This window comes from Xiphophorus couchianus, chromosome 2 (assembly GCF_001444195.1).
Source record: "Xiphophorus couchianus chromosome 2, X_couchianus-1.0, whole genome shotgun sequence".
Lineage (NCBI taxonomy): Eukaryota > Metazoa > Chordata > Actinopteri > Cyprinodontiformes > Poeciliidae > Xiphophorus > Xiphophorus couchianus.
Genome location: NC_040229.1, coordinates 4,998,044 through 5,013,287, shown reverse-complemented (window position 1 = coordinate 5,013,287; position 15,244 = coordinate 4,998,044). Strand labels below are relative to the sequence as shown.

Sequence of the window (15,244 nt, the reverse complement as noted above, 5' to 3'; positions counted from 1 at the left end):
TGTTTTTTTTCTCAGAAAATTCGAGTGAAAAAGATTTCTACTGTAATCTGGTCTCAGTTTGAAAGTAATGCCAGTAGAAACAGGAACCCCAGGCGCCGCTTTCATACTGCTGAGATTAGAACATGAAATATTTCACCATAAAATGCAGCGTGAGCAAGACAGAAGAGAGATGTGATTAACGATTCAGTGAAACTACTCCAAACCCTAAAACCAGAGGAATTTACTGAAAAGTGTCACTAAAGTCAGTCGAGCTGAAAAAACTCAGAGGAGGTGGAGTTTAACGGGCGGAGGCGGCTGCAGCTCCACCCGAGGCGGAAACTTCCTGCATGACTCTGATCGGTGGAGTTACTCTCAGTTCCTGATGCACTGATGCATTTTTATTCAGCTGAACTACAGACGGATAAAAGAAGTGCGATGATGATCGATTCAAACGGACAAAATGAAAGATAAAAATCTGGGTGAGTGGAGATGGACCGGACCGGACCGGACTGGACCGGTCCATTTCTGTCCAACTCCTCCTGCAACCTATCCAGAGGATGAAGATACCAGAGTTGCTCATAAGTAGAAAAGCCTTCATGGAGGCAGTAAAAGCTTCTCTGTTGTCTCTGCAATAAGTAAATCCCAGCAGCAGGTTTGAGTTTGGATCTGGAAATCCAGAGTTTTATGATAAATGAACTTCAGGGACATTAAACTCTGACAGCAAATGTATTTTTATAAACCGTTATGTTTTATTTTGCTGCTGAATATTTCTCAAGCTGTCCAGAATAAAACTAAATAAGAAGCAGAGAAAGCAAGGCGTTGCGGTCAGAACCTCCCAGAATGCAGGTTGAGCTTCATCATGTTTCGCTCCTTTGTTTCTGTTTCCCTCTCTGAGCAGGAAACAAACTTCCTTAATGCTGACCAACAACACGTCGCCTCATATTGACAAGCTGACACTTCCATTACTGTTAGAACCTCACTGCTTGTGTTTGGACCAGATTATGAACACACCTCGTCAGCCAGGTGACGCGACGCCGCCACCAGCGCCTCGCCGGCTGCCATCTTGTTTTCATGTGTGAACTTTTGTCATCTCTGCTTCTCTGATGAATCGGATCGATACTCAATCAGAGGATATTTCAGCCTGCAGCTCCTCGGTGTTTGGTGGATCAGCTGCTGCCGTGAAGGAGACTCAGAGTCCGCAGCCGCAGCGCAGCCGGAACCGCTCCGACGCCACTTCAGTCAGGTTTCAACGGCCACTTTATTAGGTACATACCTCCCTGTTCATTCCACCAATCAGCCAATCACATCGCAGCAAGTCAAATCATTCAGATGAGGTGAAGACATATCTCTGAAATTCAAACTGAAATTGAAGAATAAAGATTATTTCAGGAAGTTTTTCAGAGTCTGATTATCTACTGGGATTTCAACTAACAACTGTCTGACGTGAACAGAGAGGGTCCGACTCGGTACCAGTTGATGGCTTCAGCTCGATAATATTCTGACTCATAAGAAGCAGAAAGATAAAAAATGTTTTTTTGTTTCATAAAAAAACATTTCTGTCCACATAGAAACTGAAAAACATCAGAAGTCACGTTGCTGATCCTATTTATGGATGCAGTAGAAATCATTTTAAGACTTTAGATTAGATTAGATTAGATTAGATAAACCTTTATTTCTAATCCTTTAGAATCATAATAAACTCTGATCCGTCGTTGAATATTTTACTTCCTCTGGTTCTGGTTGCTGTGCAGCTGGAAGGATTTCTGCTCTTATTTCTGTTTACTTTTGGACAGTTGGCATGAAGCGTAACCGTAGCAACATGTTGTTTGAAACTTAAAGAGGATCAGGATGTCGGGGTTTGCCAGCCGCTCGCCTCCTCATGTCCAGGCCTGGTTATCCGTCCCTCTCTTCTCTTTCCTTAAATCTCCAGACATTCAGTCGTACCTGAATCTCTCCTCGTTGCTTCATTTTCTTATGATCTCAAAGGTCTAAATAATGTCTGAACTTTGACCCCAAGCCTCAGATGAACTAAAATGGAGGCTTTCTGGAAGCAGAGCAAAGTGAGAGAGTTTTTCTAATAGCCAGGCAGAGATTTAGAGAGAAGCAGCAAAAGCAAAGGAGGTGGGTAAGCAGAGCTAGCAGCTGATAGAGGCTTCTTCAGACTGATCAGGTTCTTCCTGCCCACAGCATCACCATCCACAATGAACACACCTGGACTGAATTCAACCTCTTTGAGTTAAATAAAGTATTTTACTGAATTTAACTGAATTCATTTTCCAGAGTGAAAAACAACAGAATATTGGGGCTGAAGCTGAAATCAGGTCATATGAACTTCTGACGTTCATTCACTTCTTATTACCAAGTCTGCAGTCAATCCTGCCTGATTTAAGATCATATGCATCTATTTATTTAATACAGTAAAGAATATCATATTCAATAGTGTTGTGTGTCTTATATAGTTATTGTTTCTTCCTTTTTTAATTCTGTCTGAATATTAAACTATCAGAACATTATTTTAATGCTTTAAATTAAAATGTTAGGAGGAGATAACATCTGCTCCATCAGAAACTAACCAGGAACAATTTACTGACCATTTCAGTGGATTCAAATCAACCGTCTGGACGTCTGTATGTGTTGGTGGAGGACGAGGAAGAACTGCTGGTTGTGAAGAAACACTGTGCAGAAAGGAAGAGTCTGCAGGAGGCTGGACCTTTCATCAGCAGAGCGAACAAAGAGAGTTCGCCACACGGAGCAAACAGAGGATTTAAGAAAAGAAGCAGATCATTCGCTCACCAGGAGACGATTCATCCGCAGGTACTGAGGCTTTCCAGCACTTTACTGCCACTTTGGATAAAAACGTTCAGGAACATTTCAGCAGGTTTTCAATCTTCAACTGAAGTAAATCTGACTTTAACTGAAGTACATTAATTCACCGCTGCTGTTCCTACCAGCAGGACTCGACTAAACACCATCTGACATGATCTGAGCAAACACACTGGATGAACTTTGACCTTTCATTTTGATTCTCTTCTCTCAGATGTCAAACTTTATTCAACTGGAACTTTACAAAAACAACAAATTAAATTAAAAGAAACTAAATGCGCCAAACATTTTCAGAGTTAGCACAGGCATTAACGCGCTACAGGAAGTTAGCGCTGCCATTAGCTGACGTGTTCCCACCACTGCTACTGAGCATAAAAGTTTAGTTTTGACATAACTTAATATTTCAAATAAATGTGAATGTTTGTACTACAAAGAAAGATATTTCTTCATAACTGCAGATTCATTAAAAATGATCTGCATTTCAGATCATAAATAACATTTTTGGCAACTTGATAAGACTCAGATCAGACTTGTGAAACAATTGCAGGAGAAAATATGATAAAGAGATACTGAAAGCATAACTGAACTTTTTAAAGGGTCAAAGTATAACTGGCGCCGTTTGGTTCTGATGGAGGAAACCAGAGGGATGGAGCGACGAGGAGAGATGCTCAGGTTCGACTGAATGTCTGGAGATGTTGAGGAAAGAAGCCAGACCTGCTGATGTGGGAGTTCAGGTGAAAACTTCTTATAGATTAGCAGCATTCAGGAAGTGGAACGGCCACCAGAGACACAAGGAGGCGAGGAAAACCTCGACTTCCTGATCCTCTTTAAGTTTCAAAACAAGCACTTCTGGGCATCTGGGTTCTGCTTTAAGTTGTTTTCTCTAAAATTAGGAATAAATTTCCATCTACATAAAAATCACACAACGCAGAGAAAACAGAGGCAGAGGCTAAGGGACAGACGCAGAGCGTTGACGCAGATATGAGGTTACTGAGGTTTGATGCAGGCAACAAATACTGTAAAACCACCAGGGAGCAAAATTATTTACTCCAAACCACCAAAACCTATTCACATAAAGTCCCATTTACAAATATTCACATCAAATCACAGCTGCATATGAGGCCCATTTAGAGTACATTTCTTCCCTCTCAGCGGTGTAATCTATATCACTACCTTTGGTAATTTAAAAGAAGATAGCTCAGTTAAGAAGTCTGAGGAGAATCAATGGAGCCTCACTGAAGAGAAGAGAACAGATGCATATAAATGAGAGAAAAACCAAAGAGTTCATCACTGGACTGAACCAGCAGGACTCCCATCAACCTGCAGCCACACATTTACAGCCCAGTTTACCTTTCTCTGCACAATCAGCCACAATCAGGCACAATATTATGACCACCGGCAAGGCAGCCATCAACACTGGCTATTGGAGGAATGAATCAGCTGGAAACTGAACGTTTTCTTCCTCAAAAAAACATGAGATGTGTGAAGAACTGAGGAAGTTTACATGGCTGGATGCCTGGCTGGTCCAAAGAGGAACGGTGGAGAACCAGAGGCTTGGTGACTGGTGAATGAAGCTGGTCTGTCCAACCCAACAGATGATGCAGAAGTTAAAGTTACTGCTGGTTCTGAGAGAAATCACAAGTTTCATGAGGAGCTGCAGACCATCAGGCTGCAGCTGAACACTCGTTTCCACACACACCTTCAAGGTCCACAACCCACACCGAGCCGCCGAGTGTGTGTTTAACATCCGGACGGGAAACAGCGATCCTGGCAGAGGGGAATGAGTTTACAGTTCAGAGGAAGGATGACGACGAGTTTTATTCTCCAGCAGAGGCCAAAACAAAGACCAGAAAATATGGAGGGACGACCGGCTGCTGCATCGGACCAGAACCGATCAGAGGAGTTCACAGACGGTTCCACTCAGAAACTTTCTCCTGAGAAACGCTCCGCCTTGCTCTCTAGAGGAGAACCGGCTTCTGGATAGTTGGGAACGTTTTCTGGATTAACAAACATTTGATGAAATTCTCACCAGTCACTAAAACGTTTCACATCCAGAAAGAGAAAAGTTCACCAGAGGTGACAAGAAGAGCTGGATGAAAAGAAGAAGTTTGACCCGACCATTCTGGACTCTTCATCAACATCCATGTGACGATCAGAACTGGACCAGAAGTTGGCCCGGTGTTCATGGATCATGCAGTGATCGGCTGAGTGGCGCTGGTGACCAGGAGGCAACCCGCTGATGGTTTGGGTAAAGTTCTGTTGGTGCCAACCAGATGGGCATTACTTTGACTGAGCCAGCTACCGAAGACTGCAGCAGACCGGCACCCTGCAGCAGAACCACCCTAACCCTACCCTCAGCAAGTCTGAGGTGTTGGAGCACTTGGCCTCTGGAAAGCCCATCTGTAGCTCCAACATGTCGGTCATAATGTTGTGCCAGGTTTCAGCTTCAGAAAGTCTCATGTAATATTTCCAAACTTTTCAGCTGAAGCTCAGAGACACGAAGCATCTCCATGTAATTAAAGCAATTAATAAACGTTGAGCAAGTTGCTGCTCCCTCCGTGAGCCGTCGGATGAATCTCTCCCAACGCAGAAATGCTCCAGAGTTAATTGGCCAGTCGCCTCAGCTGCCTTGGACCTTAATTTAGCCAGCCTTCGCAGGCTGACAGGCTGATAATGAGGCATTGTGGGACAGCGGGTCACCCGGCTGGGTGTTCGAGAGACCGTTGCTAACAAAGCAAGAGAAGGAGAGAGACTGAAAGAGGTGGACATGGGAAGCATAATGGGCCAAACTCAAACCATCAAGCTGCAAATTACCTGCCAGTTGAAGGGGAATATCCTGGCTGGGTGAATATCTCCCACATCAATCACATCCTTCCTTCTCTGCATGCGCCGACCTCCGCCGGCTTCCTGCAGCCTTGAACCGCTCCTCCGTTACCAGAGCGGAGAGCAGGTGAGCTGCTTGTCCCTGATTATTTGTGCTGGAGGTTTATATTTTCGGGGCTGAAGACACCGAGGTCCCGGCCATAACACGTCTGTAGCGTCAACTCAAAGCTCTGCAGGGTTTCAGATTTGGACAAACAGTAGGAAGCAGAAAACAGAGACGGCTGTAATTACTGCAGTTCATGAAAAACAAACTGCAGGTTCAACACACACTGAAGCCATAAAACAGAAAACTTTCACAGTTCCATTCAGAGTTCATCTGTACAACACAGCACATGACCTCTGCTAATACAAGCCACATCTCAGCTTTTTGCCCAAATGGCATCAAAATCTTCTTCACCGCAGTCTGATTGGTCCAACTCCGACCTTTTCACCCTGAGGAAAATCTGATCTGCTCCACTTCCACGTGTGGAACTAAATCACATCCGATAGTTTAGAAAGAATTTTATCGACTTTTCCTTCATTATCGTCAAAAACTCAGCAGCAGAAGAATCCAGACGGTAAATCTAAACTACGGCTGAAAATGATGATAATGAAGTGATTGAAGCAGCCTGAGTCAGTGAACGCATCACATCCCAACCCACCACTGCTGGTCCGACTCAGAACCGGGTCAGAACCTGCAGCTGCCGCTGCTGTTAGCTGTTAGCTTTATCAGCTTCCTGCTGACAGTCTGCTGTCGCTCTCAGCACTTTACAATCCATCCAGAGACGGCGGCCATCTTTACTGCGGCGGCCATCTTTACTGCCGTAAACAGAGCGCTGCTGGAGAACGGCTACGTTCTTCTTCTGCGGGTCGTTTTATGTTCAGGAACCGTTCACATAGACGTCTGACTGCAGCCGAGTTTCATTATAGCACAAACAACCAAGCAAAACAATTAAATAAAAAGTATTTCATCAAGAAGTGAGAATCCAGAGCTGCTGTTTGAACGCAGCCAGTGTCCTCCAGGACTACGTCTGCTGTCTGCATGATGCAACCCCTCCAGCCTTTCTTTGGTTTCCTTTCTTTGGTCTAGTTCTACTGCAAATAAAACGGTTTATTCAGGAAACAGTCAGCTCCAACCGAAATATGAATTCAGCTCCTTTTTTCTTCTTTACTCAGTGAAGAAAAGACAAGAAGATTCATTCCTGGTCTTAACCTTTGTTATCTGTTGTTAACCTCGACCTTCGCCGGTTCTGTCATCAGAGCACATCTGATAATATTTAAACATTTCTGCAGAGTTATGACAAAGTTTGGAGAATGAAGTTAGTCTGCCATATTTTAGTCATTGCTTAGAAAATGCTGAATTTTGCAGAGTTTATGATGGCAGGAAGGAAAGATGTGCACTCCTTTGTCTCATGACAACTCCTCTGAAACGCTCTTTACCAAGGAACACATCAGAAATAATGGCGCTCACTTTCAGCCAAATCTAACAAAATAAGAGTCCATTATTCGGCTTGGCGCTGAGATTAATGCTTCGCTTTATGGCGACTGGATTTAAGGTTTTACTGATTACATTTAAACTGTTCAGATCCAGACTCCATGCTGTTTGTCAGAGCTTTGTTTCTCTTTGAAGGCCTCAGGCACAAGAACATTTCCTGCTGGCATCCACAGAAAAATCAGCTTTAGGAAGGAAAGCTTTGTGTCTGCTTCCCACTGAGCAGAAGAAATAAAACTATTTCAGAAACTAAACTGTACCTCACTGTAATTCATCAGTACCTGCTAAAGTATCTCACCTCCGTTACTTTTTCACATCTCGTTTTCTCAGCGGTTTACTAGTGTATAATCATAAAGTATCAACAAATAAAAGCTTCATAGATTTCAGCCTGTGTCTGTTGAATGTCTATAAAAAGACCTGTTGCAATTTCTGATGACTGGCAACAAATATTAAACTGTTATAAAATATGTTCATGTTTTGAGATGTACTAGTGTCAAACCGTTTTTTATTACTAAAAACCAATCCTCGTTTTGCTACAGGCTGAAAATCATCAGCTTGTTTGTTTTGATCCTTCAGATAAAATCTCCGGTGAAAAAGGAGAGAAAACCCAACTGAAGCGGTAAACGGATCACACGCCTCCTGGCTGCTTGTTGACTTTTCCTGCTGTTGTCAGGAATCGACTCTGCTCTACTTTAAAACTATTAAAAGAAAGGCTCTGATTTTATCGACAGTAATTGATGTCAGAGCGCCGCTCCCCTCTGGAAACGTATTTTCTGATGCCGGTTTCCAGCTGCGCTGCTTGGACATGCATTTACTGCAGCTGCGACAGACAACAAACAGTGTCTGCGTCCCGCGGCTCTGAAGCGGGCGCGCCATCACTGGATCATAAAAACACGACTCCTGGGTGAACTGGGCAGGCAGCTGAGGGAGATGGAGAGCTTCGATAGGAGGACAGCAGGAGTCGCTCTGACATCTGAGCTCAACATTTTCCAGGTTAAAATAGAACATTTAACAGGTTCTGCTTCCATTTTTAGCAGCGCATTACAACAGGACGACTTCAATCCAGAATCCTTCTGCTCTGATTTGGTTTCCATGTCGGTCATTTTCATCCCATCTGGACGTGAAATGATTTCTTTTTTTTTTTTTTTTACCTCTCCAGGGTCTTTTGTGGCTCTAGTGTCCCTTATGTGACAGCAGGCTGACAGGAAACGGGGAAGGAGAGGAGGGAAGACATGCGGCAAATGTCATCGGGTCCGGGAGTCGAACCCGCGACGGCCACGTCGAGGACTCAAGGCCTCCAAATATGGGTCGCGCTAACCGCTACGCTACCATGGCACGCCCCTGATTTCATTTTTTAGCCTTCAGAGCGTTTCCTCCACTCGACGTATAACTGAGTGAAACATCAGCAGAAATGACCAAATCAACTAAAACACAAAACATTAATGTCATCATTCACATTAAATCAGTGGAGCCCAAAGTGGGTCCTGGAGGCCCGGCATCCTGCATGTTTTAGTCTCTCCCTGGTGGTAGAAACAACCTGCTCAGCAGGTCAGTGATCTTCTTCGGCCTCTAATGAGCCACCATTGGATCCAGGTGCATTAAACCAGGAAGAGACTAAAACATGCAGGATGCCGGGCCTCCAGGACCCACTTTGGGCTCCACTGCATTAAATCATATCCAGTTAAACAAACGTTTCACCTGAATGCAACGTCTCATTTATTACAGATTTATTGCCAAGAACATTCAGAAACAACCAACATCTCTGAACTACCGTATTTTCCGCACTATAAGTTGCACCTAAAAACCTTCAATTTTCTCAAAAGCCGACAGTGCGCCTTATAATCCGGTGCGCCTTATATATGGACCAATATTGAGCCACAACAGGTCTGGCAACTACGGTAAGCAGCCGCCGACTTCATTTTCCCCCGTGGAAGAAGAAACGGGAAAGCAGACACAGACTTTATTTTCCCCGTAGAAGAAGAAACGGGGGAAAGCAGCCGCCGATGCAGCCAGCGGTGCATGCTGGGTTTTGTGTAAAGACCCCAAAATGGCTCCTATTAAGAGACAAGCTTACAACGCAGAGTTTAAGCTCAAGGCGATCAGTGACACAGTAGAACACGGTAATGGGCTCTTTGCACCTGCCGCGCTGACGTCACAACCGCATGCGCAAATGCGGCTCTCTTTTTTCGCTTTGAGTTACCATGACAGCTAAAAAAGACGAAGTCTTATTTCAGACACAAATAAAACAATACTATGAACACTATTGTCTTCCTAATATAATGGGCTTTTAAGTTTTCATGGATTTCCAAACGATCCTGAATTAAGAAGATGGTGGCTTGTAAATATTCGTCGCTACCAGTTAAAGCTAACGCAGCACAGCAAAGTTTACAGCCTTCACTTCACTCCGGATCAACTTCTTCAGCCTAAAGCAGAAGGTAAAGGAGCCTCCTGTGTTATTTCCATGGAATCACTTCTGTATTCAGCCTGAAAGAGTTTATGGGAACCAGAGAGCAGACTAGAACCAGACAGCCGAGCTACTGACCCGCCTGGACACACTGCTGTAAACACCGTCCTGCTTCACAAGAAACATGCTAAACTAATAAAGCGAAATAACACGGAGACCTTAAGGAACACGGCCATATTTTTCTAAAAGCAACAACTGAACCTGAACAGTCAGCTGAACTAGAACTCTGACACCAGAGCTAATGCTAAGCTATGGACTCGTTGTGCTTCAGAAGCAAAAAGCCTGAACCGTAAAATCCCCGTTACTTGGTCTCTGACACTAACGACAATAAACCACCTAATATACTTGAACACAAGGTAAAAACATTGTCCGTTAGAATGGATGAAAAATGTTTAGATACTTAGATAGCACATTTTTACAAGAAAATGTCAGAGAATATTTCCTACTAGCATAAGCTAAAGCTAATGTTAGCCACAAAGTTTAAAGAAAGTAAAACTCACCTTCGTATCTGTGTATAACGAGGCGAACATCTTAAAACCTTTCTCCAGATTATTGTCGGGGCTTCGGATCATGTACATCATTAAGCTGAGGTGCAAAGAGCCCATAGAGCAGCAGAGAGAGAATTTAACATGAACGAATCAATGGTGCGGAAGTGGAGGAAGCAACAGCTGTTCATTTTGGGAATGAACGAGTTTTCAGAACGCTGGTTTGTAATCTATTAATAAAGTTTGACGCAGTTCCATCTAATGGATGCATAACGTAACCCCAGCCTCTACTGTAGCGTCTATTCTATGCGCCTTATAATGCGGTGCGCCCTGTATATGAAAAAGTTTTAAAATAGGCCATTCATTGAAGGTGCGCCTTATAATGCGGTGCGCCTGATAGTGCGGAAAATACGGTATTTCCTTTAGGAAAAATAAAGTCATTTTTAATTAACTGAAAAATTAACACATTTAGTCAGAATGAGGTCAAAATCACAGCGTGGGGTCGTAACCTCTTCATGCTCACATTTATAATCATAATAAAGTTCACCCAGACTGGGCCACTTAATAAAATAATAATGATGATAAACTTCATGTAAACAGGGACAGAAAGCAGCTCAGACATAAATATCCCCGTTTGATACCAGATGGCAGCGTAAGATAATTCCCACCTGCAGCCTTTTGACAAGTTAAAATATTATTTTAAAGATAATCTTTGGAGCTGCTGGGTCACCATGACCTGCTTTATGTCTCACATTTTAACATTTAAATTCATATAAACAATGCAGAGTCTGAATTAAATCTTTATTTTCTCTCTTCAGAAGAGAAAAAGATTCAGGAAACATTTCAGGACGGAGAACGAAGGAATCCGGTGAAGGTTCTGGATAATAAGTGGAGCTGCAGCCCGATTAGCCCGAGTGTCGGAACCGCTTGGCCTCTGAGTTGCTTTCTAAGCTGTTTTTATTCGTCGGGTTGCTGTATCAGAACCAGACCAAACCCATTAGGAGGAAGGTCCAACCTGCAGCATTTTTCACTGGCTGTCAAAAATATCAGTATCTAAAAAGGTATTTCTATAGAAATTATTTTAGTTCTATAGAAATAAAATTTTCAGCAACATGGCAATACAAAGTGCTTTACAGGAATTAAAAGGAAATGCAAACAAAATAACAAACCAAAAGAAAAAGTAAAAGAAGAAAAAGGATCTAATGTTGATCTAAAGTGTGAAACTATTCAGGGTTGGTAGATAAGTATAAGTATCCTCTGGACTTTCTAAGTACGCTATAAATTTAAATTTGTAAAAGTAACGAGATCTCCACAGTTTCTAAGTTATAATAAAAACTAAATGTTCCTGTTCTGGAAGAATTTTTTCTGGATTCTTGGTTTGTTCTAATTCCTTTTCTGGGTTGCAATAATAAGAGTCTCTCTGCATAATAATCTAAAAATGAATTTAATATTGGTCTAAATAGTGAATACTCTACAGTTTCTAAAGTATGAGCTAAAGAGTTACTAATAAACTGATAAACTAGAGTCTCTGGATTCCAAGCTTGTGGAGTGAGTACTCCACAGTTTCTAACGAAATAAAATGAAGAACATCAGCATCCTTTCCTGCATGTTTATGGGTCGGCCTTTCATCTTTAATCAGATTTACTGGATATTAAAGGGCAGATTTCCTAATTAATATACAAACTTCTCATAATGAGAACAGGAAAGATCATTCTGGGCCCAGACAAGGTTCTGGACCCAGAATCCCTGTGATGAAGAGTTTAAGTGACTCTGGAACATCACAGCGTTTAATAAACAGTTAAGCTTCGCTCGGTGTGCAGATCTTCTGTAAATCCCGACTGTATGGGTCAGGATGGCCTGTAGTTAAAAATCTAAACTTTCAGAACCTTTATTATTTAAAATGAAGCTCCAATTAATCTAAGATAAAATCATTCTCAACGTTTTGAAGCATTTTCAGGAGAACAAGTTGAATAAAGTCTTCAATAATCCTGCCAAAATGTCAATGTCAATAAATAAAGTCAAAGTAAAAAGGATCGAAATAACAACAAAATTAAAATATGAAGAGTGGCTGGGAGAGCAGTGTTGAAGGCAGAAAGGAGCAAAAGAGGAAAAGAAACCAAACAAAGAGTGGAGGAGGAACCAGGAGGGCCTGCCAGGAGGCTACGGCTCTCGGCTGTCTTTCTTATCAGTTTGCACAGAAATGTCAGAGCGCTGTGACATTCCTCCCTACAGCTTCCCCTGCTGCCCAGCCACCACTCACCACACTGTAACACACACCGCGCTGCTGCAGATAACACACACACCAGCACGACGCAACGCATAACAAGGAGCTTTATTTATTTACTCTCAGGTTTTATTCAATCCAAGTTTTCAGCAAGAAAAAGAACCATTAAAGAAAAGCAACTCTGCAAGACTGCAGAAAAACAGAAAATGACTGGAAGTTGTTTCTAAAATCAAGTTTTACCAAGAAAATATTCTGAAGATTGTTTTCAACTGAGTCAAAAGACCAAAGATGATCATTTCCAGATGTTTTTGTCAGGATTTAAGCTCTTTGCTGTCTCTGATTTTCATATAATTTCATTTAAAACCTATTTTAATTCTTTCAAGCAAAGTTTAAAAGGAGGTTTTTGACAGATGGTATCAGATTCAGTCCAAGATATTAAATGAGTTTTCACTCACTGGTGCTGAATCTGCAGAGGTTCGTTTTCCACAAAGAGCAAATTTCTGCAGCGATGAGATCATTCAGGTGTTCAGAAGGTCAAATAAATCATTTCTGATTTTTAGATGAATGAGTTCATTCTGTCTGTTACAGCGAAATACAAACTCAGTGTTCAGATGCTGCAGCAGCTAGTAGTGACTTTTCACACTTATTAATGAAATCAATTTTCTTTTAAAATGCCCCTGAAAACAACAGATGCATATACAGTATGTATTAAAAACTAAGTACAAGGGACGCTCCGATCAGGTTTTGTGCTGCTGATTCCGATACTGATCATCCATGAGGCCGATCGCTGCCGATCAGCTGTTAGTTTTTCGCTTTAGGTATAAATGATACTATGTTATCTGGCAAAATGGAAAAATGATCTGGCAGTAAATTAGACCTAGTTTAGACATAACAGACATATTTCACTACATATCTAAAACCTTTCTAAGTTCCCTGCTGCAGCTCGCTGGGAGAGTTCACCATCTGGAGGTTCAGCGGCTCCGTCTGTGAAACATCACCTCCGGTAGCGGCGGTCCAACAGAGGGAGCAGAACCAGCATCTCACGCCGCAGTTATTGTTTGGGTTATTTGTTCAGCTTTCTGTTGCTAAACATGAGTTTTATGAGATAAACTTGCCTGGAACAACATGCTGTTTTCTGACTGTATAAAGTTTTGTTTGTCTTCCTTTGACCTGATCTTCATCTCCAGTTTAATTTGCATGTTTTATGATAGAAGTTTAATGTGAATTTATGACGCTACTAGCTTTGAGCTAACCTGTATTTTGTGCAGTTCTGCTGATTATTAAGGTTAATAAATGTTTTTTGTGGTAAAGATGTTCAGAGCAAAAGCAGGAAGAATATTATGAAACTTGTCTTTATTTTATCTCTTTAATTTACAGTCCTGCATGCAGCAGAAGGATTTCTACAGAAATTATATGAGCAGTGAATTGAAAACCCAAAAGGCGTTTTTGAAGTGAATCAAGATAATTGTTTTCTAGGTGAACAATAGGTGCTGGCAGCGAAAAGCAATTGATTTCTTCTAATTTAATCCTCAGCTCCATGTAGTGTAACTATGACAGTAGGAAGCACAGTATGAGCGAGAAGAATAGTTTTCAGCAGGTGGTGAGATAAATCACCACCGTCTCTCCTCTAAAGGCGGCGCGGTGTGGAGTCGATCAGGAGTGAAAAAATCTCCTCTAAAGAGACCAATTTTCATGTCAAGTCAAATGAAACATAAAGACTTGAGCATGAATTGGATATCATTCAGCAGCCAAACATCCCCTGGCTCTGCACCGGAGCCGGGTCGCATGAGCAGAAACTCCCCCACACAGCATGGTGTTAAACACAGGAAGCATTGTGAGCTGGATAAATCTCACATGCTCAGCAAAGAAAGGAACCAAATGATCATCTTCACAGCTTTAAAGAACACACACAATCATGCAAACACAGCCAGCCGACAGGCTCCAGCTTCACTGATTTATTCTACATTTAAAACAGAAAAAGGTTCAGAGAAAATCTAAAGCTAAACCAGTTCAGAAAAACGGCTAAAAACGCACAAAAGGTTAATAAAGCCAACAAGATGTCTGACAAAAACTCCAACGTCTGCTCCACCTCCAGCTGCTGTGGTTCTGACCCAAACCAACCTGTTCCCCTCCTGGCCTGTGGGGGCGCTGCACCAAGAACCACTGAAGGAAACGACACAAAAACCTCTGAAGACACTGAGAGCAACTTCCTTCTTCACCAGATGGAAACAAGATGGAGGCGTCAGATTTTAGTGTTGGAGGATTTCTCTTTAGTGTTTGGCTGAAGACCAGGAGCCATTTTTGCTGCTAGCGCTAGGCTAACACGTTCTAATAAAATCTAATCGCACGCTCCACTAAGGCCAGAGAAAATCTGATTCAAACTTCTGGTTAAAGGGAAAGACTGAAGGAGGATTCAGAGGAAATCCTCTTCCTCAGTCCTGCCGACCCGAATGAAACATGGCTGCCCAGTAAAACCAGTAAAACCCTGGAGTATGTGACTGACCTGTGGGCGATCCCTCCAGAACCTCTCCTGTGTAGCGGGACTCCTTGAAGATGGGCCGGTTGTCGTTTTGGTCGATGACGGTGACGACGAGTATGACGGGTCCCTCGATGACGTTCCCAGAGAAGTCTGTGGTGGAAACCTCCAGCTGCGAGGAAGAAAACATCAACAGTTTTTATGAAACATGTTTTTACTGGAACTACTGCATGTTCCTCAGCGAGTCCCACCAAACAGTCTTCCCTCTGAGTCTCCGATAAAACGTTTGACCGTCTATAAAGAGCCTGACCTTCAGGTTCCAGCGGCTTCCTGAGTCAATGGTGGCTGCCTGATGGAGTAAATATGGACATCAAACAAGCTGCATTTGTTCTGTCTGAGCTGCCAGAGGTCGGTGGCAGCTGGAAATAATAACCGGATC

The 15,244-nt window shown here is 42.5% G+C and overlaps 1 protein-coding gene across 3 annotated transcripts in view; it reads right to left on the bottom strand.

Moving 5' to 3' along the window:
- The window catches only part of cdh13 (cadherin 13, H-cadherin (heart)), a 299,673-nt gene that overhangs the window by 116,919 nt on the left and 167,510 nt on the right, over nucleotides 1-15,244 (bottom strand). For all 3 annotated transcript variants that reach the window (XR_003597525.1, XM_028033098.1, XM_028033112.1), the window contains one exon: nucleotides 14,833-14,977. Coding sequence is in view for 2 of the 3 variants with exons in the window: in XM_028033098.1 (XP_027888899.1) it covers nucleotides 14,833-14,977 (145 nt within the window). In the remaining variant the exon portion in view is untranslated. The remainder of the gene's footprint in view (nucleotides 1-14,832; nucleotides 14,978-15,244) is intronic.